Source organism: Rhinolophus sinicus, linkage group LG06 (assembly GCF_036562045.2).
Source record: "Rhinolophus sinicus isolate RSC01 linkage group LG06, ASM3656204v1, whole genome shotgun sequence".
NCBI lineage: Eukaryota > Metazoa > Chordata > Mammalia > Chiroptera > Rhinolophidae > Rhinolophus > Rhinolophus sinicus.
Window position 1 is genome coordinate 33,575,666 of NC_133756.1, and position 25,462 is coordinate 33,601,127.

Consider the following 25,462-nt stretch of genomic DNA (forward strand, 5'->3'; position numbering starts at 1 on the left):
TAAAACTTTCCAAATACCTGATATCTTGTCCTGGCTCACATAGAGGACAGGTAGATGGGCAGTTTTCAGGAGAGGGTCCATATTTTCTACATCATGTCGGAAGCTTTCATTGTTTCAGGTCATTAATTTTGTAATAACCAAGATGCAAAGTCCACAGACTTACAATCTTCTATACTTTCTCTTTGAATCAGATGGAATTAAAAAGTGCCCAGGTGTCCTTTTACTGATCAGCACATCTCAATAGGAGAAGTTGTGATTGAATAGGTTGGTTATCTTGAAGTACAGCAAAGCAAATACATACCTCTGTGAAGGCCCTTTCTTGGCTTCAGTCTGGCCACAGCAGGAGCTGTAGTGTGCCCTGTTTTAACCAGGAAATTAAGCCGTCAGTATAACCCTCGGTAACTGTCTGGAGCTCCAAAAAGAAAAAAAAAACAAAATAAAACAAAACACTTTGGCAAGGTTTTGTTGTTGCAGTTTGCTTTGGCTTCAGACTGTCTATTGGCTCCTTCGCTTGTATTTTAGCTTCGTTGTCTCTTTAAACAGAGAGAGATCATGTTTTTTTGAAGATACCAATCTAAAGACAATTTTTGGTTGTTGGTTTGTCTTTAAAAAAAACATATATGTATATATATATATATATATATATATACATATATATATTATCAATCAAATATAAGTGTTAATAAATGTGTGGAATAACATAATGTGAACCACATTTTTTTTGTGTGTTAGGAAAATATATTTGTTAGTAGATTTCTGGATATCTAAACGTGGTAACTGGCATTCTAATTAGTAAGAGCCAAATTCTTTAAGCACCTCAATTTGGGCCGAGAGGAGTTATGCAAGAAAGAGTTGTAATAGACATTATTTGGAATCTCTGGTACTGTTATCTTGGACTTTGCACAAGTCTGGGAAGTACAGATAAGGCTTCCCAAGGGACTGTGGAGCAGCCATATAATGCATGTGTGTCTCTCCTTATATCATCAAGAAATGCTTATGGAGATAAAAGAACATTAAAATCAGTTTCAAGGGACAACTTAGGAGAAGCTAAAAATGACACCTTGCCACCTGAGCAAGAATGGCTTTGTTTTAAGAAAGTATTTTTAGTTAGTACAACCTGAAAGGAGTTTTTTTTTTTTTAATTTTCTGCTGTGATGACATAGAAATAGTGACATGTTAAATTGCTTTGAGAACAGTGCTCCTACTCTACTTTTTATAATTCAAAAAGTCTGTCATTCACCGTTTTATTAAATAGAACTTCTAGAATATTCTTCTAATGCACTCTGGTTTTACCCACATTTGTTACTATGAATATTGATTATCATTAGCTTCAGTTCTTCATTCAGGGAATGTAGAAGAGGAGAAAGAGTCCCATGTCAAAATATTAATTGTTTTACATATTTTTAAATTATTATATTGACATCTAAATAGTGTTTTTATAGTTCAAAACTTTACCCTGTCTTATTCATTACTTTGTTCTTATAGTGCTTTAGGCATCATAGTCACTCAGTAAGTGTTTGAGCCACTGACTGACCAACTAACTAAATAATGAACATTGGCTTATGAGTTTCTTCGGAGATAACATGAGGTGCGTCACACTTCCAAATTGAATTTAACTAGAGACATAAGAAAGTTAGACAGTGGTTCTAATTCACAAGAGTTCCAAAGCATTTCCTAGTGTTTTACTTTTATAAAAAATGTCACTGAAATCTTAACCTATTTAAATTGAGCTAATAAAAAAAGTAAAGGTTACAAAAGGTAAGAACTTTTTCAATTCATTTACCCAAGAGTATTCTTCTGAGATGGCAGAAAGGGAAAGATATTTCTATGACAAGTAGAAGATGTGACTGTTAGATATTTGAACAGTTCCCTAGAGCATTTTAACATCAGAATGTTTCCAGAAATATTGCTGTCCCTCTCGTTGGTTAACTTATTTAACTACAGAATCATCTTGTATCTGGTACTGGGGGGAACAAACAAACAAACCTACAACCATACATTCTTGAGTGTCCTTGTGTCTGAATATCATCTCTATGTTCTATGCATACAGCCTCTTGCACATTCATCTCTGGACTGGTCTGTGCTCCTGTTTACTGCTCTTACTCGCATCCTGCATTCGGGAATTTCACCTCCTTAGCAATACCCTTCTCTACATTCTAGGACTCTGTGCCAAACTCGCCCACCTGTTTCCATAACTGAATCCCATCTCTTCCCAGGGACCATTTCTTCTCCTGTAGCACTCTCCATGGAAAACTCTTCAATCCTGTGGGTCATATGTCATGGGACTAGGAGACAATGTTTGAATCCTCCCAACTCCCTATTGCCACTTCCAAGCTACCCCCCTACAACCCCGCAAATATGAAAAACCGCCACCTGATAATGTCACCTTCTACCACTCCTTATTGCTATCCACTACTGTCCTGCAGCACTTTCTCCTCTGTGTTAATCTATGGCCTTAGAGATGCTGGCAGCTGCTTTTCATCCTCTTCTCTACCTCACTTCCTAGCTTCATCCTGTGACATGGACTTGATATGGATGACCCATCCAATACACTGGCCCCAGGACCTCTCTGACTTCTTCAGCTCCCACAAACTTCCCTCCCTTCTACTCAGTAACCCCCACCTCTGGCCATATCTTGGAAATGATCCCCACTGGCAAGGGTCATTTTGGCCATTTCATAATTAACAATTTTTTACCCATCCTATACAAAGACAACATTAGGCAATGATTCTTTCATTCAGCAAATATTTATTGTATTAAGTACTATTGTATGCTAGCACTGGCCTAGGCACTCCCCAGTAATGACCAGAACAGAAAACATTTCCTTTTGCCATGGAGCTTACCTTCTAATGTAGAGAGTCAAACCTAAGAATATGAATCAGTAAAATATATAGCATGAAGATGGTTATAAGTTCTATAGGAAAAAATAAAATAGGAAAGTAGAATGGAGCATACTGGGGTTGCAATTTTAAATAGGGAACCTGAGATAATACGAGTAATGAATTATAATAAGATCTTAGTGTTTACTAGTGCAAAATACATCACATGTGTTATCTCATTGAATCTGCACAACTCACTAATGAAGAAATTAAGATTCAGATAATGGAAGTAACTTTTGCAGATCACTCAGCCAGGAAGAGGCCGAGTACAAACTTAAAGCCACGCCGCCTATGTGGAGATTAAGACGATGCTGTGTTCCACATACATGATCTCGTTCAGTCTTTGCAACAGCCTCCTGAGGCAGGTGGTGCTGGTGGCTTTCCCTAATCTCCTATCCTTGTACTTCTCCAATCCCTGATTATACCTTATCTTGAACCTCACTGGGACCTATATCCATCCCATTCTCATTCAGCCCTCTATGTAACCTCATGGAGGAAAAAAAGTATGGACTTTAATAATCTATACAATGGGAGTTACATTTTCCTCTTTGGAATTATGTTGTCTACTGTGTTTCCCCATAAATAAGACCTAGCCGGACCATCAGCTTTAATGAGTCCTTTGGAGCCAAAATTAATATAAGACCCGGTATTATATTATATTATATTATATTATATTATATTATATTATATTATACTATACCTGCTCTTATATTATATAAGACTGGGTCTTATAGTATATTAAGACTGGGTCTTATATTAATTTTTGCTCCAAAAGACTCATTAGAGTTGATGGTCCAGCTAGGTCTTACTTTCAGGGAAACATGGTATGCCCAAGAATTAACTCTTGGGCATTTTAAACTTCTGACCTCTTTCAGCAGCTTATTAAATATCCCTATTTAGTAAATGGTAAGACACAATCACAGTCATGAACCACTGAACTGTCCATATTACTATGCCAGGGCATAGTAATAACATCCTGTAAAAAGTAAACAGGTCCAATTCTTTACATGTAGCCAGAAAGATATTAATTAGTTCATTACCAGAGAGTCACTAGAGAATGGAAAATTGGAAGGTGTGACGAATTTTCTGGGAAGAAACTGTTTTACTAAATTCACAATATTTTTCAAGTGGAAAGTGTCCACTAATTATACCGACCCCACTGTAGGCCCTTATCAATCAATCACACAGAAAGTTATTCAGTACGCACTCTGTAAATCACAGAGTTAAGTACAACCAGGTTTGGAAAAATATATAGAAATGTAGAAAGCAGTTATGATACAAGACTGTCTTTGCTAACATTAAAATCATACTTCCTAGTTATTCCTGATTTTTATATGTGAACTATATTATAAATATAAAATGTAAAATCCTTTTTATTAAAACAACTAAAGGTCACAGATAGTTTGTTTTTTGGGGGTTTTTTGTTTTGTTTGTTTTTTTAATAGCCTAAACCCATTAAGAAGATTCAAGTGGAATGGAACCTGAAAAGTATTCTACCAGGCAGACCTACTGAGGGTTTTAGAATTCACTTTGATTTTTCATAAGAAATGAGTTGCCTCGCTCTGAAATCTTTGGCATTGACCAACATGCTGATATTTCACTTGGTTTCCTGCTCTTTGAAGCAGTTGCCCTGTTTCACTCATGTTTACTGGGTGACTGTCATGATGGTGATAGAACAGAAAGCCAGTAAAAGAGAAACCCTTTTTCTCTATACTACTCAAAACACGTCTGACAATGAAATGTGTGGATTTCCCCCCTATATTAAACAATTCTGACACTATCTGCAGTTAGCACAGACCCCACAGATTAAGGGCTCAATCCCACAAGACTTCCCCCTCGCCCCATGTCTGACACTAATCACAAGTCCTAGGTTGTCACCTGTACTTCTGATTGACCAGCTATAAATTCTGGGTTCCCACAACCCCCATCTTGGGTCTAATAATTTGCTAAAATGGCTCACAGAACTCAGGAAAGTCCTTTACTTTCTACTGCCTATTTATTATAAAGGCTACAACTCAGGAACAGCCAAATGAGATGCGTAGAGCAAGGTATGGGGGAAGGAACACGAGTTTCCATGCACTCTCTTGATATGCCACTTTTCCAATACCTTGATGCTCACCAACCTAGATGCTCTCCAAACCCCATTCTTTAGGGTTTCTGTAGAGGTCCATTACATAGGTATGATTGATTCAATCATTGACCTTTGGTGAATAAATCCACCTCCCCTTCTCAAAGGTCTGGGGATGGGACAGAAAGTTCCAGGGTTCTAATCACAAAGTTGGTTCCTCTGGGAACCAGCTCCCATCCTCCAAGAGTCACCTCATTAGTATAAAGTCAGGGATGGTTGAAAGAGGCTGATTGTGAGTAACAAAAGACTCCCCTCTTCCCTTTATCACGCAGGAAATTATAAGAGTTTTGGGAGCTCTCTGCCAGGAACTAAGGATAGAGACCAAATATATACTTCTTATTATCATAGTCAGCAAGGTGCTCCCTGTTTCTGGCCTGCTATCTAGGCCAGATTGTGTGAATGGGCTGCTAGGGAGGGCATGACATAGAATTCATATCACTTAGAACTCTATCTAATTAAATGTTTGTCGGAAAGCGTAAGAGTAGGTGGCAGCTTCTATCCTGAATCACCAAGCAAGGGGTAGGTACCTGGTTACTGAAAAGATCATTTTTATTTAGATTCAGCATATCCAGGTGCTAAAGCTAACACTAATACTTCTTATGCAATGTCACTGAAGAGCTCTTACCATCGACCACATTCTGTGCTATTTACTCTATATCCACAAGCTCACGTAATCCACAAAGCAACTGTGTGAAGCGGGCTCTACTATCATTCACATTTTACAGATATGTAAATAGAGGCTTTGAGAATTTAGGTTAATTTCACAAGATAACACAGATCATCAGTGGGTAAGTTAGTGTTACGTGATAGAACTGATGATGTCCCTAACCACTATAATATTCAAATCTGCCTGTGCCACTCAATAATCATATGATCTTGAGAATTTAATGTCTCTGAGTCTCTGTCTTATCATCTTTAAAGTGGAAGGTGTAATACCCATCTGACAGGATCATTAGGAAAATCAAATTAGATTTTCTTTTGTTTATTAACGTTCTACACAACATGAAAGGTTTTTTGTTTTTGTCTTGTTTTTAGTAAGACTATGTTTTTCAGAGCAGACTATGTTTTTAGAGCATATAATTGAGGGGAAGGTACAGAGATTTCCCCTTTACCCCTGCCCCCACACATGCATAACCTCTCCCATTATTAACATCCTCCACCAGAGGGGTGCATTTGTTACAACTGATGAGCCTACACTGACACATCATAATCACCCAAAGTTCGTAGTTGACATTAGGGTTCGCTCTTGGTGTTGTATATTCTATGGGTTTGGGCAAATGTATAATAACATGTATCCACCTTTAAAGTATCATATAGAGTAAGATATGCTCTAAAAATCCTCTGTGCTCTGCCTTTTCACCCCTCCCCAACCTTCAACTCCTGGCAACAACTGATCTTTTTACTGGCTCCATAGTTTTGCCCTTTCCAGAATTCCATACAGTTGGAATTATATAATATGTAGCCTTTCAGATTGACTTCTTTCACCTAGTAATATGCATTTAAGAATACTCCATATCTTTTCATGACTTGATAGCGCTGAAAGGATTTTTTTATTCATACTTTGAGGTTGCATCCACACTGAAAGAGGAGACTTGAGAGAAGGGACCAAGAAAGTGCTGTACCCAAGATGCATTTGTTTCTTATTTCTGGTATCTTTCCTGGCCTCTGAAGTCTCTGGTAGTTATTAAACCCAGGAGTTTCTTCTTATATCTCTATCAGACTCGCTGATGGTATATTTTCTTCCTTAATGGCCATAACAGTCCAAAATATATAATTGTGTCCAAATGTGTCCCTCACCCAAAAGAAAAAGAGCACAGTTCATCAACTTTAAAATACATAAATGTTGGACAGCTTTTGCTTTGCTCAAGATGGAAGCTTTTACTCCCCAGCAAAGGAGATGAAACCTGAGTTTGAGTCCCATTTGCCTGAGTGCAAAAGTCGAATATAAAACAGTCTTTCTCATCTGACTGGAGCTACCAAATGGAGAACTAACAAGAATAGCACAAAGCCTTAAGCTCTGAAAAACAGGGTTGTTTTGTGTAGACAATTTCAAAACCCGAAACATAAGCGAAATAGTTCCCTCAAGCCAGAAAAGGGAATGAGGGTCATTATGAATAGAATAGAAAAGTTAAAGAATATTCACTCATTTATTTCTTTATTCAGTGATTCACAAGCATTCCATGAGCTCCACTTAGCTATAAGCCCCTGTGTAGGAATTATGAATGTGGAATGGTATGGCTTCTGCCTTTTAGGAATTCACAAGAAATTAGAAGAGATAGGCATTTCCTATCAAAGACCTGCTGTAGTAAAGGCCACGACAGAATTGTAAGCACCTGCTGGAAAAGTATGAACAATGGATAGATTTTTCATTGGGAAGAATCTGGAGAACTTCTTGGAGGTATAGGGACTTGAGCTGAGTGACAGAGGCAAAGAGGATTTCAGACAGCTAAGAGTGTTCCAATTGGAATAAATAACTTGAACACAAAAGGTGAGTGGTATCTAGGCTGTATGCAGGGACGGTAAACACTGGGAGAGGCAAGGAATGTTTTAAGGATGATTTGGAAAAAGAAGTAGAGATTATATTCTAAAGGGCTTTAAATACAGAGAGAAGAAATTGGAATTACAATCCCTATGCACAGTGGAATTTTGAGAAGTTTTTGAGACAGGAAGTGGTATAATCATCTTTGGTTTTTAGGATTAGAGGCAGAGAGAAATTTGGGAATTTACTAAAGCAGTTTGAGAGAAGTAGTAAGGGGCTGGCAGTACCATTTTCATCTGGAAATTTGAATCACACTACTGAGAGAGAAACATTTGACATCTAATAAGGTGTGGTAAGGAGTGAAATCTTCCATCCTGAGACGCAGGGAGAAGGGTGCTGTTGTCAACCAGGGAAAGAGAGTCCCCAATAGTATTAGATTTGGTCAGGACAAATGAGTCACGGTTGAGACTTCTCAGCTTTGAGGTCCTGCATGCTATGCAGGTAGTATGTGTCTAGGAGTTAACAGACTGTGGAAATTTGGGAGTCATTTGCTTAGAGATAAGGGCTGCATCAATGCAGGTCAGGGTTTAACCTTGGGGCATGCCTGCATTCAGGAGCCAGACTGGAAAAAAATGCATTATAACTTAGAACTTGCTCCATTGTATTTTTTTCTTTAAATAACCATATAAATATTAGTGCTTAATTTTGAATGCATGATATTCGATGGATATGTTTTTGTGGACTATATTAAGTATAATTTTAAAATAAATCACATGTATATAAACATAGAAACATTAGATATCCTTTGCTGCTCTGTTGTCTCTCAGTTGTTCATGCCTGGGGGACTGTTTAACTGGTTAACCCAGTTACATTCTGAGTATGACTCTTAACCTAGGTACCAGATAGGAAAGTGGCAGACATCAAGCCTAGAAGAAAAGTACTAGCTTCTAGATAGCTACTACTGCAAATACCAATTAACGTAGAGATAATGCCCTATCTCTTTTCCCTAAGTGCTGCCTGTCAAAGCCTTTCATCCTCTCAGGTGTGTGTCCTTCTTTCCTGTCTTGCAATCTTTTATTTGTTTCTCCTTTTTCTTCCTTCTGGCACATAAATATAAACACGAAAAACTGAACGTAATGTAAGACTGAAGGGATTTTTAGTGTTTGTACATCAAATAAAAATGAAATGACTTGTATAAATCTTAAAAATAATTGAGGAATAAATTTTGTATTTCTTTGCTTTGGAATAGAAAGAAAATTGTTTTTTTTTTTATAGGACACTTCATTTTTCTTTTTTTTCACGCAGTAGTAGCTCTTGAGAAAGACTGTAAAGTTACCTACCTACACCTGCAGTAAACTTCTAGACACATAAGTTATGTTCAAAAGAAGGAATTTGTTGTCCATTATGATATTATAGAGTTTGACTTGAAATATTCCTCATGGTAGCTTCAATATGCATATGCCTAGATATAGTCATAGTTAATATTCTTTAGAAGTCAAAACTATCTCTCTTTCTATATATATACATATATATACAAAATTAATTATGATGGATGCACAGTAAAATGATAAGGTTTTCCACATTTACCAATTCTCCAATAGGTAGGTATCTGATAGGAAAAACAGTGAACACATTCATAGAATAAGGCCTTGATAATATTGCTATAAAGACAGATATTGTTATGACTGTATTCATTCAATCAGCAAGTATTTGTTGAGTGCCTACTATGTGCATGGTACTATGGAAGATATTGGGGTTACAGTAGTGAATAAGAGAGGCATGTTCCTGTCTTCATGGAGCATAGAAGCCAGATATTAAACAATTATTCACAATAATACTAAAGCAGGTTATAATTCAGGAGATGAGGTGCTTTGAAGGCATCCAACAGGGAAACCTAACTTGTCCTAGAAGTTAGGGATAGTTTCCAAAGAAAGAGATGGGAGTGACATTTAAACCTACAGAGTCTGCTTTGAAGAAATTTAAAATGTTGCTAAGTTAGAGATCTAATATAAATACTTATGTGTATGTAATGTGTAAATGTTAACCTAAAGGTATATTGGGTATTATTTTATATATTAGCAATAAAGAGTCACCAATTAATTTATATCAGTTTACTGTCAGTATACACACACGCACACATACATACTACATATAGATAGAAAGATATGGAATATATATATATATACACACACACATATATATACACACACACACATAGATATGAAAGAGGAAAAGTGTGTGTGTGTGTGTTTGTGTGTGTGTGTGTGTGCATTTTGGCTCCGGAATTAGCCTTTTGGGTCTGAATTGTAGCCCTAGCACGATGTGTGACGTTAGGTAAATTATTTATTTAACCTCTCTAAGTCTTAGTTTCATCCTCTGGAAACTGGAATAGTGGCACCTATTTCACAAGATCATAGTCAAGGTTAAATAGTTAACTACTGAGATCTGAGCACGCAAGGAGCTCCATAACAATTATCTATTACCACTATAGTCCAACTTCACCCCCCCTTACTTGTAACATGGCTGTGTTTTATTTAAGTTGTTGCCTGCTTTGGAGAAGGTTGGGTTGTAGCATTCCAGTCTTTTTCCACATAAAACATCTGGCAACTTGATCTGCTGCTGTGAGTTGCTACATGGCCTCTCTGCTTGTCATCAGGGACACAGAGCCATCTTTTCTTGGCTGCTTGTGGAGCAGAATGATTTGGAAGCAGAATGCCTCCTCTCTGTCGTACACTCCCACCTCCACGGGAGCCTATCATTAAAGCTGACTTGTTGAGACTAATGATCTGCCTGGTGATACTTTCCTTGGGGTGGGCTGTATTAAGGCTGATGGGAGATGTGGCAAAATCTTTTATTAAAGGATTTGTAAATCGTGGCATTTCAGCAGATTTGACAAGGAATTTCAAACTTCCTGAGAAAAGAATGGAGAAGCTGAGGATCACAGTAGTGTGTGTGTGTGTGTGGGGGGGGGGGGGGGAGTTGCTTTACCTTTTGCGTGGTTGTGAGCCTTCCTCATGCAATAGCTTTTTATTATGTGCTTTCTAAGAAAAGCTGTCCACAGACAGAGGCTGTCCATTCCATTGCCCTGTTGACTCTGACTACCTCACACAGAGAGGAGAACCTCTGACTCTGTCAGAACCCTTCATAGGAGAACTGACATAATGGATAAAGAAGAAGTGATTCAAAGAGGTGATGTGAAGACTCAGGAGAATCTCCCATTCCTAAGCCCTTTTAATGTGTGTGGGATGGATATATATTAATCAATCCCATATATACCCCTAACAGATTTTAATCAGTTACTTGTGAAAGGCCTCTGTAAACTATAAAGCACTATACAAATGTAATTATTTCCTAAAGTAATCATTATCATTAATAAATACTTAATATGTGGTAAGAATTTTATATTCATTGCTTCACGTATTAAATCAAAGATAGATTTGGGGTCATCAAGAGATGGCATTTAAGATAAGACATTAAGATAAGTCCTGGCCCTTAAGATTTTAACCCTTTTGTGTCTTCAACTATTTTGCAATATGCATGTGGTAATAATTTCTGTTAGAGCATGGATTTTTAGCAGACAGGTTTTCATGGACTTTTTCTTCTTCTGCGGGCGCTGCTGTACTAAGTCACCAGGACATGAGTGTATATCGCTTGGGGCTTCATTTCCTGCTGGGACACATTCGCACAGACAGGGTGTGCTATTTATAATTGTGATTCCTGGTTTATATTCAGAATAATTAGAGCATGGCTTCCCTAAGATCTGATTTAGATGTTTGAAATAGCCTCTGAGAAAACATAAAAGGTTATTCTGGAGAAGTGTTGCAAGGAGCAAGGGCAATGCTAATTTTTCAAGGATGTTTTGGTGACTTTCACGAGTTGCAGACGCCATTGTAAAGGGGACGTGCAGGAAGAGGCAGAATGACTATTTAATGTTGATTACTCCTCTCCTTAGACTTTGCCTTTTTTTGGACTGTGCTCACAGCTCAAATCCCCATGAAACTGACAGCTCAAATAGCAGGTTTCAGGCAGTCAGACCACAACAGACAACGTTCTTCATGAATAGAGATTCATGAATCTCAGCCCCTCGGGTAATAACTTTTAGTAGTGTTGAATATTGCCGGCGTCCACTTTTTAACTGTAAGAACAGGAACCATTCAAGAAATAAATAAAGGAAAAATGTAGAAACCTCCATGTTATTAAGATCCCAAGATAGCTCCCAATTTCTATTTATAATATTTTGTGCCACGATATCAAAATATCATGCATGCTCATTATAGAAAATTTAGAAAAAGAGAAAAGTTTAAAGACAATGAAATAACCTATTACCTAATAACCAGATAATCACTATTATCATTTTGGTGTATTTCATGTCTAAGATTTATCATGTGTATGTAACCGTATGTGTGTGTGTGTGTGTGTGTGGTTTATATTTTCCTATGGTATATAATTATGCATTCTTTTATGATACTGTCCCCCATGCCATTAAAACATATTTAAAAATAGCTCATAGTTTGCTGTCTTCTGATCATGAAATTGATTTAAGCATATTACTTTTAAAAATTCAAACAATATGGGAAAATAGAGATTAAAGGGTAAATACAGAGAAAACAGGAAATCCTGCCACGTGCGACAACATGGATGGATCTTGAGGGCATCATACAAAGTGAAATTAGCCAGAGAGAGAAAGACAAATATTGCATAAGTGATATAAGTGATATGGAGCGTCTATAAAAGTAAAACAAAACATACGAGTCTACCTCATAGAAACAGAGAGTAGAAAGGTGGTTGCTAGGGGCTAAAGGGTGGGGGAAATAGGGAGAGTTGGTAAAGGGTACAGACTTTCAGCTATAAGATGGATAAGGTCTGAGGATCTAATGTATAATGTGGTGACCATAGTTATTGTACAATTGAAATTTGCTAAGAGAGCAGAACTTTAATGTTCTCACAAAAACAATGGAAAATTAAAATAAGTGAGGTGACAGATGTGTTAACTAAATGGGAGGAATCCTTTCCCAATATATATGTATATCAAATCATCACAATGAAAAAGAGAGTAAATTCAAGCCTGAAATCACACTGTTGAGAGATTAGTTGAGATAACATTTTTAACATTTGGTGAAAAATCTTGAAGAAAATTCTCTCTTTATATGCGTATATCTATACACACACACACACACACACACACACACACACACACACACACTACATTTATTTGATTCCAAGAAGTCACGCACTGAAATATGCCCCCTTGGCTTAATAACAACTTTTCAGGTGCGAAATAAACTGCATTAAATGTGGAAAAGCATTCCTTTTCTGACCAACAATAACAGACAAAAACACATGCCACTATCTTCAGTATAACTATCAGAAATGGAGTCTAAACCTATTTCATATTCAGAAATATAGAACTAAATCACTTCTGGCCATCAGCAGTTTTCTTTAGTATCACAGTGACTTGATGTTTTTATTCCACATATTCATAATCTTGACCTCTTTATTCTTTTTGACATTGATAGTTTAATCTTGAAAGTCAGTTAGAAGTTTTTGACAGACAGAGTTTTAGCACCTGAGTTATATATTCTTTCATGATGCATAATTCAGTCATAACCTACTTATCTCATCTTTCAAAACTTTGTGGTTTAGTTTTCAGAGAACGTGGCAGTTTCTCCTGCCTGAGGTTGCACAGTCTGGCATGTGACAGTTTATCTTCTGTGTAAAAATAACTTCTCACTTTATTACTGCATCAGATGGAATCTTTTAAAAAACATTTTAAGAAATAAGTGTCCTCCAAATATAAGTTAAAATTCAATCAGATGAGAGGCTATCAATTCAAGTAACTAAACTCAACTGAGGAGACTATGAGATGAGCTGATAACTGTACTAGTGGTTACATTCCCACAAGTACAAAGACAACAGTGGAACGTGCTCTGTTAGCAGCTGCCAGGTTTCTTTTGACATTGGTTACAAGATGCATCTCAATTTCAGAAATGTTCAAATGTTTTCAAAAGTATGTTTCTTATAATCAAGGAAATAGGTTATGTACAATTTTCTGCAAATAGCATATATAGTCTGTTCTGTAACAGTCAGTAGTAGTCATTTAAATTTAGTATATGCTGTGTGTGTGCATATATACATTACATCTATATAACCATGTTAATGTTTCCATAGTGTTATATTATATGCGTATACCTATCTTTTATTAAAGGATATTTAGATTTGTACCCTTTTTTGCTATTAGGTAAAATGGTGCAATGAGCAACCTCATGTACTTGTCTGAATTTATCCTAAAAATAGAATTGCTATGTCAAAGAGAATGCACATTTTGAATATTACTACATATTACCAAATGTCTCTCCCAAAAGTTCATACCAACAATATGATTTATAATTTTTCCATGCTCTTATGAACACTGAGTTATGTTCATTGTTTTTACCTTTTCCAATCTAATAGGGAAAATGTGATATGCAATTGTTTTTAGCTCCGTTTTAAATTACTGAGAACTTATAAATATCTACATAACATTTCCTTCTGTCATGAATCATGATTTCTTTTCACTTCAATTATTAGGTATTTAAATTGCTCCAAGTTGTCCCACATACAATGAATGTCTTTTCACATAATTTTTTGGCCTTAAGATATTTTCTTAGAATAGACTCTTAAAATTGAAATTATGAGCTAAAATTATGAAACTTTTAAAGGTTCAAGGTACACAGTGGCCAGCAGTTTTCTAAAAAGATTACATCAATTTTTACTTCCGCCAGCATTATATTACAGTGTCTATTTTATTATATGCTCACAAGCATGAAGTACTGGTGGTTTTTTTTTGCTTTTTTTTTTTTTTTCAGATCTTTTCTAATCTGAAAAGTTAAAAAATCCAGTCTCTCTTCCTGTTGCATTTCTTGGATTACTAGTGAGGCTGAACTTGTTTTCATACATTTTTAGTCATTTATGGTTCTTCAGTGGATATTTTATTCCTTTTTAAAAGTCTTTATTTCTCCCACTTGGACTTGAGAAAGACTCTAACCAGCTAGTAACATGCTAGTGTTGTCAACTCCAAGGCTATCTATACCTTCAAGTAGCAGGCACTTCTCTGAAAACATACACCAGACTTTTCACAGAAAAGCATACTCCACCTGCCCACCTTGCTTGGATTCTTTTTTGGAACCTCAATTCTCCCCATTCCTTAAACAGACTCCTTGTTCCTTCTCTTAGTGCTCTTGGACCCATGCCACTGTCCCCTACCGTTGTATTCTGCCCTTACGCCTGTTTCGTTTGAAACCTCACCCAGTCTCTCCCTAGCTTCTCTGACTATATCGAATCCCCTGGCCATATTCTCCTCTCTCCTGCCTCAGCTCAGGGTCTGCCCACGTGGCTCATGGGAGAAGACCTGTCCTGGCTGGAGCAAGCTCTCGAGCCTCCCTTCCCTTTTCAGTACTCCGTTCCTTTGGATGGGCCGTACTAGACATTTTCCCAAGTATCATGATTAGATCACCTGTAATTATGGAACCACAGATAGTACTCACTCAGTGTAAGTTTGAAGAAAGAAAAATTATTATCCTTCAGCTAAAGCAGTGCCTTAAAATTTTTTTCTAAGAGTTGTGTGAGGTGTGTGACGTCATTCACAACCATGGCCCTTTAAAACTATAAACCAGTGCTTCTCAAACTTTTTTTCTTTTATCCATCCTCGGTTACCCAGGAAGCCTTTTTTAGACCTACGTGTTCCTATAATTGCTCCCCAGAATTTTAATATCACAGATGTACTATACATCTGGTTATGTACTATATGTATATATCGGTGTTCTTTATATGTAAAAAAGTAAGATTTCTTTCACCTTCCCCCAAGAACCAATTCTCAACTCCTTTGAAGGTGACACTGTCCACTGAGTGCATCAAGCTGTACGTTGGAGCAAAGCTTGCTAACATGAATGGGCAAACATTGATAATACAGGGCAAGGCTTGAGAATACAATTGAAGATAGATGGTTTTCAGCCCTTCTACGTACTGCAGAGCAAGTTTCCTTGAGCAAATTATTTAATTTCACTAAACTTCAATTTCCTCACTGGTAAAATGTACATAATATTGTTTTGTATCTCGAAGACATGTCTTGAGACTAGAAGACATAATGCATATAAAGTATTCAGTACAGGGGCCACCACATATAAGTGTTCTACATAAATCTTGATACCGTTATTCATATTCTTTGTGGCTCCATGTTCTATCTGGCCCTGCTTCAAATGCTTGATGAAAAATGCTCAGTGCTGTCTATATGAAATTGTCTAGGATTTGGTCATGCGAGTCCTCGCACCAACGACATTTCATTATGGCTTTTTCTCCTCCCTTATGTTCATTTTTAATAATAGCCCTTGTGTTGAATATGTTTGATGTGACTTTTTGATCAAAGCAAAGTATAATTTTCCCATTGTCTGAGTCAAACATTATTTTCGGATGTTAATTAGTGCATTAATGTTGGATAATGGTTTCGAAACTATAGGCAAAGACCCAGTTTGAAGAAAATTCTTTGTAAAGCACAATAAAAATCTCAGCTGATCATGTTTCTGGACAGAGTGGAATTTGAAAAGCAAGAAATATATGCCCATGAAATACATTTACATATATATATATATATATATATATATATATATATATATATATATATAGAGAGAGAGAGAGAGAGAGAGAGAGAGAGAGAGAGAGAACAGGAAAGCAGGGATTTATGAAGAGGAAGACCGAAAATAACTCTAATCCTATTTATATACCCAGAAATTCAGTATCCTTACTTTTACTTTATGATAATTGACTTTCTTAAGTGTTCCACCCTCCTTTCCATGAAGGCCAATGTCTTGCTCACTGAAAAGCATGTAACAAGTCTACCTCACCCAGTGCCACAGTGGGTCGAGGTGAGACCTAAGCTGCTCCTTGTGGAAAGAGCAGAGTTAAGTGGACCTACATTTGAATCCAGACTTCAGCACTTAACTGTTGGTGAGGATGTGCGCAAATGACTATCTTCTTTCAGACTTGGTTTCTTGATCTGTTCTTGTCAGTTGAGGATTTAGCAGAAATAAAATATTAATAACTGAAGAAGAAGGAAAAAAAGAAAGCTTACATCATAGCCACTTCAAAGAAAATCAAGAAATTGAGAGGCCCTTAGGAAAATTTGTAAAACTCTCAATTAGTTCTGCAACAATGGCTTGCCTTATGATCATGAATCAAACCCAAATCTGAGCCTAGATTGGTGTCTAGAGCTACCATAGAATTTTATCAGAAAAATATGCCCTTCCTCAAAATGTCAACACAAGTCATTTTTGTTCATTCTAAAAACCTATTAATTATTTGATTGTGTGTTAATAAAATATTATTTTTCACAAATGTAGTTAATGAGAATTTAGAGTCCCAAATCAAGCCTTTTATCACTACATACTATGAAATTTTAGTAATCATTTAAATACGTTTATTTTTAGGTGACTTTTTTCCCAATATTGACTATTCTCTTATAACAAGAATATCCCATATATCATCATATTTAATCCTCACAATATCTGTAGAAAGTACTATCTTCATTTCACAAAATGATGAATCTGAACTTCAGAGAGATTAAGTAATTTGCCCAAGGTCACACAGTAAGTGGTAAAGTCAGGATTCAAATTTAATTCATCTGACTTATTTGTCTTTATCACTGCATTATACAGAATGTACTCTATAAATTATCATTGAATATGTATATTTTTTTACTAATTCCAACTAATATGATCTGCTTTTTTTAGAAAAAGCTAACCCAAATTCCACTCTCTGCTGCTTCATACAACTTCTGGAATTTCTGCTCTCTTCTTTTATGCATTCTGAGACTTTCTGTTGCTTCCATCTGCTTGTTTCATCTCCTGCACTCTCGTTCCTGGAGGCACAGGTCATTTTCCACCTTGATTAGATGCTTCAATTCTATGCAAACCAGCAATGGCGAGAGATGAGACATCTCTGTTGAACTCAGAATGCAAACATTCATTCATTTGTAAACTTTCTTGTACTTTTACTCAATTTCTGTACCTGAGTATTTTGCTTCCTTTTTCCCTTGTTTTGGTATCTTTCCCTTTGTCTTTTAAAATCTCACTCTCCCTTCCTCTTTTTCCTTTAACCTTTTATGTACACAGTCTATACTTCATACCCATATTCATGTTTCAATTAACTACTCAGGAAATACTTTCACAAATTAAGGACCTTATCTTCTAAAGATGTCATACTAAGAATTTTTTTAACCTTAAGGGGTGTGTGTATGTGTGTGTGTGTGTCCCCTTGATTGGTAATAAGAGTAAATTGCTATTTTGTCATAACTCCACAAGCTGATGGCAGCAACTTGTCCTGGGCTACACACCACAAATGTGCCATCAGATGCCTAACATAATTTTGTTCTGACTTCTATGCTCCTAGAGCAGAGTAGGGAAGCGTGTGGGATGCAGATCAGGCAGTCCTATTCAGAATTTGCATCCCAGTTCTGTTCTTACTGCTTACTAACTGGGTGACTATGGGCAAGGCTACTAATGACTCGCAACCTCAGTTTGCGCATCTGTAAAACAGGGATAATAATGGTAGTTTCCTGATAGAGGTATTATCAGGATTAAGAGTTAATATAAGTAAAGCCCCTTGAATAGGTCTTGGTATACAGTAAGAACTGCAGGAGTCTTCGTTGTTGCTACCACTGCTTTTGTTAGAGTCAGGAGACCTAAGATTGAATTTCAGCTTTACCACCTATTAGCAGAGTGACCTTGAGCTAATGAAATAGAGATATTTATAGTGAACCTCTGTATTCTTTCAATGTATACGGAACATGAAGCCATACTAATGTTTGATATTTTATTTTATTGACGGACATACATAATAAATACTGTGTCTACCTTGAATTCTGTAAAAATGATCATTAATAGTAATACAAAAATTATAATCTTAAACTATTTTCTAACTTTATGTAGTGCTTTGTCTTTCATTTGTATCTAATATTATAGCCCCCTCCCATACTATAAGCTCTGCAAAGGGAGGGGCATGTCTTTATGCTTTTCTGTGTATCCTTCAGCACCTAGTACAATATCTATTGCAAAAACTCACGTTCGAATAAATCAAAAGACAAACATGCACTTAACCAACTTTTATCTCCTCTTAGTCTAAGCATTACATCAAGCAACTTAAGCAGATATAATTGCCACCTAGGTAATGCAAAAAATGAAGCATGCATACACAGAATTCACTGTTCTTATGAGAACAGAGCTTTAGTGATGGAAGAAACCTGAAGATTCTGGTCTATCTTCATGCTCAACGAAGAATACCATTTGGGGTATCATTTCCCTTCATTTTTTTGCTGAAGTAACTACTCAGCTTCAAAGAACCAATTCAAATTCAACAACCTGAGTAAAGCTCACCCTGACAAAATAGCAGCAACACACACAAACAATAGTAATATGGTTTTCGAGTACGATACCACACTTAGGACTTCATAAGTATTATTCCATTTGATGTTTAACACAAGCCTTTAACATAGATATTATTATCTATTCTGTTTTAAAGATAAGGAAACTGAGTCGCGGAGATTAAATAGCTTGCCCCTGTTCATGCAGATTAAGTGGAGGAGGCAAGACTCACCTTCAAGTCTGTATGACTCTAGAGCCCAGGCTTCCTTTTGTTGAATCATGGAACAGTACCCCTGTACTGCTTATTTGGCCATTAGTCTTGCAACGAAATGATCTCATAGTTCCTTCACTTTATTATCTTCAGTGCTTGTTTGCATATGTTATTGTTACTAAGTTTTCCATGTGTTCATGTCTTATTTCCTGAGAGGTTACATATTTATGTCTCCACAGCTTATTTTCCTGTTAGAAAGTTGTTCCCACTGTTTAAAAATTTGTAAATACCTTAAACAACTTGAAATCATAGAATTCTAGCACAGAGGTATCATGTGTTCTATCGCCTTCATTTTATAGTTAAGAAAACCTAAAGTGAATTGACTTGCCCAAGGTCACAAAGCTATGAACTTGCAGGTCCACGAGCATGAACTCTGGTCCCGTGCGTCTATGTCTGGTAATATTACTTCAGATATTTGAAAATAGTTTCCAGGACACTCTTAGTCCTCATAGGCTATGAGGTTTGAGTTTTTCACCATCTTAGACACTCTTCTGGTTTTAACCAGTTTTCCAATAATCGCGTTAACAAAGATTCTCTAAGGTACTGCAGGAGAACAGAAATGTTCATTTATTACTGATGGCATTTTCACTGAGTATAATCTTTATGTAAAATAATCTGGCATTCTTAGCAGTCAGAAATTTATATGCCTTATGGTTTGGTCACCCACTTTGTAATAATAAAACTATATCTTAAAGAAATAATTAGAAAGGAAAGGAAAAAAAATTATACAAAGATGGATTTAAAATAGTTACTATCTAGAAATGGCTCTACATTTGGAGAATGTTTGTAGAATAATATATACTTATCAAAATGATATGTCAACCAGATAAAAATAAAGAAAATTATGTAATAAATGAAAAAATAAAATAAACATGACATATTAATTGCACTGTATAGGAATAAGAAATAAGAATTATAAATTGTGGATCCTTTAAGGTAAAAAAAAGTTCTTGTTAAAGTTTTGATATTATTGATTAAAACTACTTTCCTTTCCTGATATTATTGATTAAAACTACTAAAAGGACCATAGCGCCCAGAGGTGAACATAGCTAGAGTACAGGGTCATTGGAGGGAGTGGGAAGAGATGTGTCATGAAGGATAGATGTCTTAGTCCATTCTGGCTGCTATAAAAAATACCACAAACTGGGTGGCTTATAAGCAACACAACTGTATTTCTCACAGTTCTGGAGGTTATAGATTCAAGGTCAGGATGCCAGCACGGTCGCGTTCTGGCGAAAGCCCTCTTCCAGGTTGCAGCCTGCCAAAGTCTAGATGTGTCCGCACATCGTGGAAGGGACAAGTAGTTCTCTGGGGCTTCTTTTGTAAGGACACTAATCCCATTCATGAGTGCTCTTGCCTCGTGAGCTAATCACCTCCCAAAGACCCCACTGCCTAATACCATCACCCTGGGCATTAGGTTTTCAACATAGGAATTTCGGAGGTATGTAAACATTCAAGCTATAACAATTCAGATGGTCTTATACATCATTACACTGAGGAGTTTGGTCTTTAGCTTGTGCATAAGTGTTTTGATTGCCATCTGATGAGCTTTAAAACAAAGCACACCAACAAGAAGCAGTAAAACCATCATTTCTAGTGATCTATTACTCATCCACTGATGTAGCCCAATCAGCAAAATATTTGGACCCCAACAATAGAACTTTGAGTATCAACTAAACCCCAAAATATTTTTTCACCTGTTCTTCCACCAAACTGGTTTTCCCCACACCACAGTTGTATGATAACATTTTAATCTTGATACATAACAATTTCACATTTGTTTTTGCTGATTTTTCTTGTCAATTCCAACCCAGAGTGCTAAAATTTTGCGATAATTTTGAGCACTTTCAATGAGTCCGTCATTATTTAAGGTAACTTCTGTAGTATCTTAAATTGTGATAATAATCATAAAAAGTAGCTAACCATTGGTAAATGCTTACTATGAACCAAGCACTGGGCTAAATACTTTACCTCAGAACAGGCCTACAAAGTGGGCGTTATTACACCATCCCTGCCTAAGATCATATAGATTAAAAGGGTCAGAAACAGGACTCAGTCCCGGGTATTTCTGATGCCAAATACATGCTCCCAGCCATTACAATGTACCATTTCTGAGAATCTTTTCCAGTCTTATCCAAGGCACGGAAGGACCCAGACTAAGATCTCTGAGATGGTATGTTAGAGACTTCCTTCCCCGTGCATGTTAAACCTCTGATTCATGTTCATTGGATGTTGTGACTTATCTAATTGTCAATTCACTTGATAAGACTATTGCCTACCCAATTTCACTATTTTATCCACAAGACTCTCGTGGATGACTATTAAATGCTTTGCAGAACTGAAAAATATTGCACCTGACATTCCCTTTATCTACTAACATCTGCATTTCTTACCAATTTTATCTTTTTCTTTCTAAGAGGTCTTCTCACCTACATTATTGTCTCCCTCACTAAATTATACACTACACTATAGCTAGAGTGATCTACGCATAAACGCAAGTCACATTATAATTGCCCTATTTGGAATACATCCAAGTCCTCTCATCTTACACAGAGTGTTCTTAACTTCAGTTCCAGCACCCCCAAGGACTTCAAGAAATTTATAATTGTGTTTCAATATGTATATGCACTCTGCTCTGAAAAGCATCCATAGATTTGTATTAGATTATCAAAAAGTAGTTATGATTTTAATGCTTATAAATTACTTATAAAATAAAGACAAATTTTCCTAAAGACCTATACAAACCTTTTCATGACCTAATTCCTACCCCTGCAGCTTCATCTCCTTTCATGTCTTACCTTTCAATACCCACCTCATCGTCACACACACACACACACACACACACACACACACACACAAAATGCCAGCCATGCTTCCTGTGGTTTCTCCAAACACCTTGTGCTCGCCCCGCTCCACGCCTGTGTACATGCTGGGCCATTTCCCTCTCCCCATCCTGAGGTCCTATTCATCGTCAAACCTCAGCTACCATATCACCTTCTCCATGAAACCTTCCCTGACCTATCTAAGCAGCATGAGTGCTTTCCTAAAGCTTTGTCCGTACCATTCTTAAAACATGTATCAAATTGTCTAATTATTTGATTACAGATCTAGCTATTCCTTCACAACTCAAGTTCCAGTCATATGGTGACTAGATATGATCCTGATAAATGGTGAGAGGCCAGACCCCTCACCCAGTTTTAACTAACAGTTAGGGAAACTGTTCTACTTCAGGAGAATGGCCTAGTAGGTGTTCAAGAAATATGCGAACTAATGAGTGAACAAATAAAGAGAGCAACACTGTTATGAAATAATGGCCTTTGTTTAGTGTGCCTTCTTTATTGATAAATATGCATAAACTTTACCTTTTTAAGATACAAAAATGGATAATTCAACATGTATTTAAGAAAGGTCAATGTAATTCTGGCTCTGTTTTAATGACTATGGAGGTCCCATAAAAGAAGTTCATGTCATAGTTTCTTCTTTCTAAATGTTGAGAGTCTTCTGGGCAGCAAAGTCTTAGACGTGCTCCATCTTAAGACTCATTGTTGGTACTTTAATTATTTACTTGCCCTCCCATGGTGCTGTAATTCACTATTATGGCAGCAAAATAATATAGTCCTCAGAGGCTAAACTTTGAACTTATACACACCTGAGTACCAATCTTAAATATTCTGTGTACCAGCTGTGCAAGACTGAGCAAGTTGTATAAACTCCGAGCCTTGGATCTATCAACTACAATATGAAGATAAGGCTTACTTCATGTTTACATAGCTAACATGCAACACGTGTAGTGAGTATGCAGCAAGTAAGAGTGATGGAGGTAATGCTGGTAGTGAAAGCTGATGATGTTGATGCTGACGATATTAGCATGTTGAACTGTACCTCCATGAGAACAAGGATTATGTTTAATTTACCTTTGAATCCCCAGCACCTACCACAGCACATGCTACATAGCAGATGGTAAGCAGATGCTTGTTAATGATCAGTTACCAAGTACTAGATGTTGAATGCCAGGAAAGACAAAGAAGACACTAGCGCGAACTAGAATTACCAAGAAAAACTTTACGGAGGACAGAGATAGACAAAGGGTAGATTTATTTTTTCATAGCCAGAGAAGAGGACAGAAGGTACTGAAGGTAAAAGAAAAGAAACATGACATGTGATCTGTGGTGGGGTAGGAAAGAGCAAGTGTTTTTGTTAGATAGTAACAGAAGCAGTGAGCATGGGACATAATCAAGTACTTTGTGATGAATCTTTGAAACTTTAAAGCTTTACTGTTCAGTACCATGCTTAGGAATGAATAACAAAGACAGGAATCCTAAATCTTGCTTTTTTTTTGAAACCTCAAGTTATATAAAAACCATACAAGAAAATGTTTCATTTAAACAAACCGTAGTATATCATAGGAAACACTTGAAGTTTATAGGGTGGCAAATCTAGGTTTGAATTTTATCTTTGCCACTTAACTAACTGTATTGTCTTGGACAAGTCACTTACCTCTTTGAGCTTCAGTTTTCTCTCCTGTAAAATAAGAATACTAATGCTTATCCCACAGAGCTGACGTGGGGTTGAATGAGATCATTCTTATAAGGTATCCAGTGAAGTAGCAGGTGTTCAATAAGTATGAGTACTGCTGCTGTTTTTAATAGCGTGCTGTGATGCATTTATGTGTTTCTGCCAAGTTGAGGTGTACGTTTTGGTTGTGTATTTTTTGGACATGTAAGCTTAAGCCTACTCAATCTGAGTGTAATTGGGAAATTATCCAGAATTGTTGAAATGGAAATAATCCAGGAAAGGACAATGTGTGACATAGTACTCCATGGCTGTTTGTCTCTTTAAAATGAAGAAATGATAAACATTTTATGGACAATTGTATAGGGTGGATGCTCAAATAGGAAGCTAATGATTTTCTTTATTAAACTACCTGCTATACAAACTGTCATGCAAATACTGCCTTATGCTTTATACAAAATCATGAAAACCCCTGTGACTTTATTCTGCTTGGATTTTTTTTTCCTGTGGTAAAATACATAGTTGAATTAATTTCTGTTGTGTTTGTCTGTAAACCAGCCAAATATTTCTTTTTAAATACTTGAGCTCTATGTTGAATATACAGTTATTGTTCTGAGCATATTTTTATTTTCAGTAATAGATTTCATTCTTTAATCCTTTAGTATAATTCCACATATGCTAAAATGTCTTTTATGCCCATAATAAATGAAAGTTCTCCATTTCGTGCAGGTTCTTCCAGGGGACCCAGCCCCCTAACCATGGGAGCCCAGGACACCCTCCCTGTTGCAGCAGCATTTACAGAAACGGTCAATGCCTACTTCAAAGGAGCAGATCCAAGCAAGTAAGCCTGGGGCTTGGTCCACTGTATTCTCCAAGCTCTATCTTATTCAGTGGAGGACACCCTAAATATAATTATTTCATTCTGTACCCTAAAACCAAAAAAAGTCCAGCTAATAACAAGTGTCATTCCTAGAATGGAGGAGAAGTTTTAATTAGGAGTACTAATTCACTGCTTAAAAAAAAAAAAATGTACTAAAATATCCAATAATCTGGGTAGTATCTTACTACCCAGAATCTCTGATTCAGTTTTGGTTGCAAGTGACAGAAAACCCTGACTCAACTATGTCAACAGTGAGAAAATTTATTATCTCACAAAAGTAAATGTCCAGATCATGTCTTTTACTGTCTTGGTCTTTCCTGAATGGGAATCACGTACATATAAACTGAAACAATGGAGCATTGGAATAAGAATGCGGGGGGGAAAAATCTTCCCATAACATTCAGGTTAGTAAGAGGACAAGTTATATATTATCCTTACTAAGGAAGAACTGCCCCCCCAAAAAAAATTATAATCACAACAAATTAAACATTCTAGGTAAAAAAATGTACCACTCTCTATTTACAAGAACTTGATTTCACTTATATCAGTACAAACTGACAATGGACTTGACCTGAATGTATATGTAATATGATTAAACATTTTGCCTCTCTATGCGGAGTTCCATGGAAAGGATTCAAGAAATGGATTCCCTGAAATTACACTGTATATCTTGTGTGTGTGTGTGTGTGTGTGTGTGTGTGTGTGTGTGCATATGTGCACTTATCCATAGAAAGGGTCTACAACATTCATCAGTTTCACAAAGGGGTTCACCACACACACACACACACACACACACACGTTAAAAGTGATTATTGGTCTACACTAAAAACTGAATACCTAAGTCAAACTGGGTTTCATGTATATAAGTTCATGTCTGAGTTTGATGGGTAAACAATAAAAGATAAACCTAGGTGAGAAAAGAA

General features: G+C 36.6%; 1 protein-coding gene across 29 annotated transcripts in view; it reads left to right on the plus strand.

The window, feature by feature from the left end:
- The window catches only part of SGIP1 (SH3GL interacting endocytic adaptor 1), a 172,743-nt gene that overhangs the window by 124,525 nt on the left and 22,756 nt on the right, over positions 1-25,462 (plus strand). For all 29 annotated transcript variants that reach the window (XM_074334896.1, XM_019731952.2, XM_074334889.1 and 26 more), the window contains one exon: positions 24,389-24,500. In XM_074334896.1, coding sequence (XP_074190997.1) covers positions 24,389-24,500 — 112 coding nt within the window. The remainder of the gene's footprint in view (positions 1-24,388; positions 24,501-25,462) is intronic.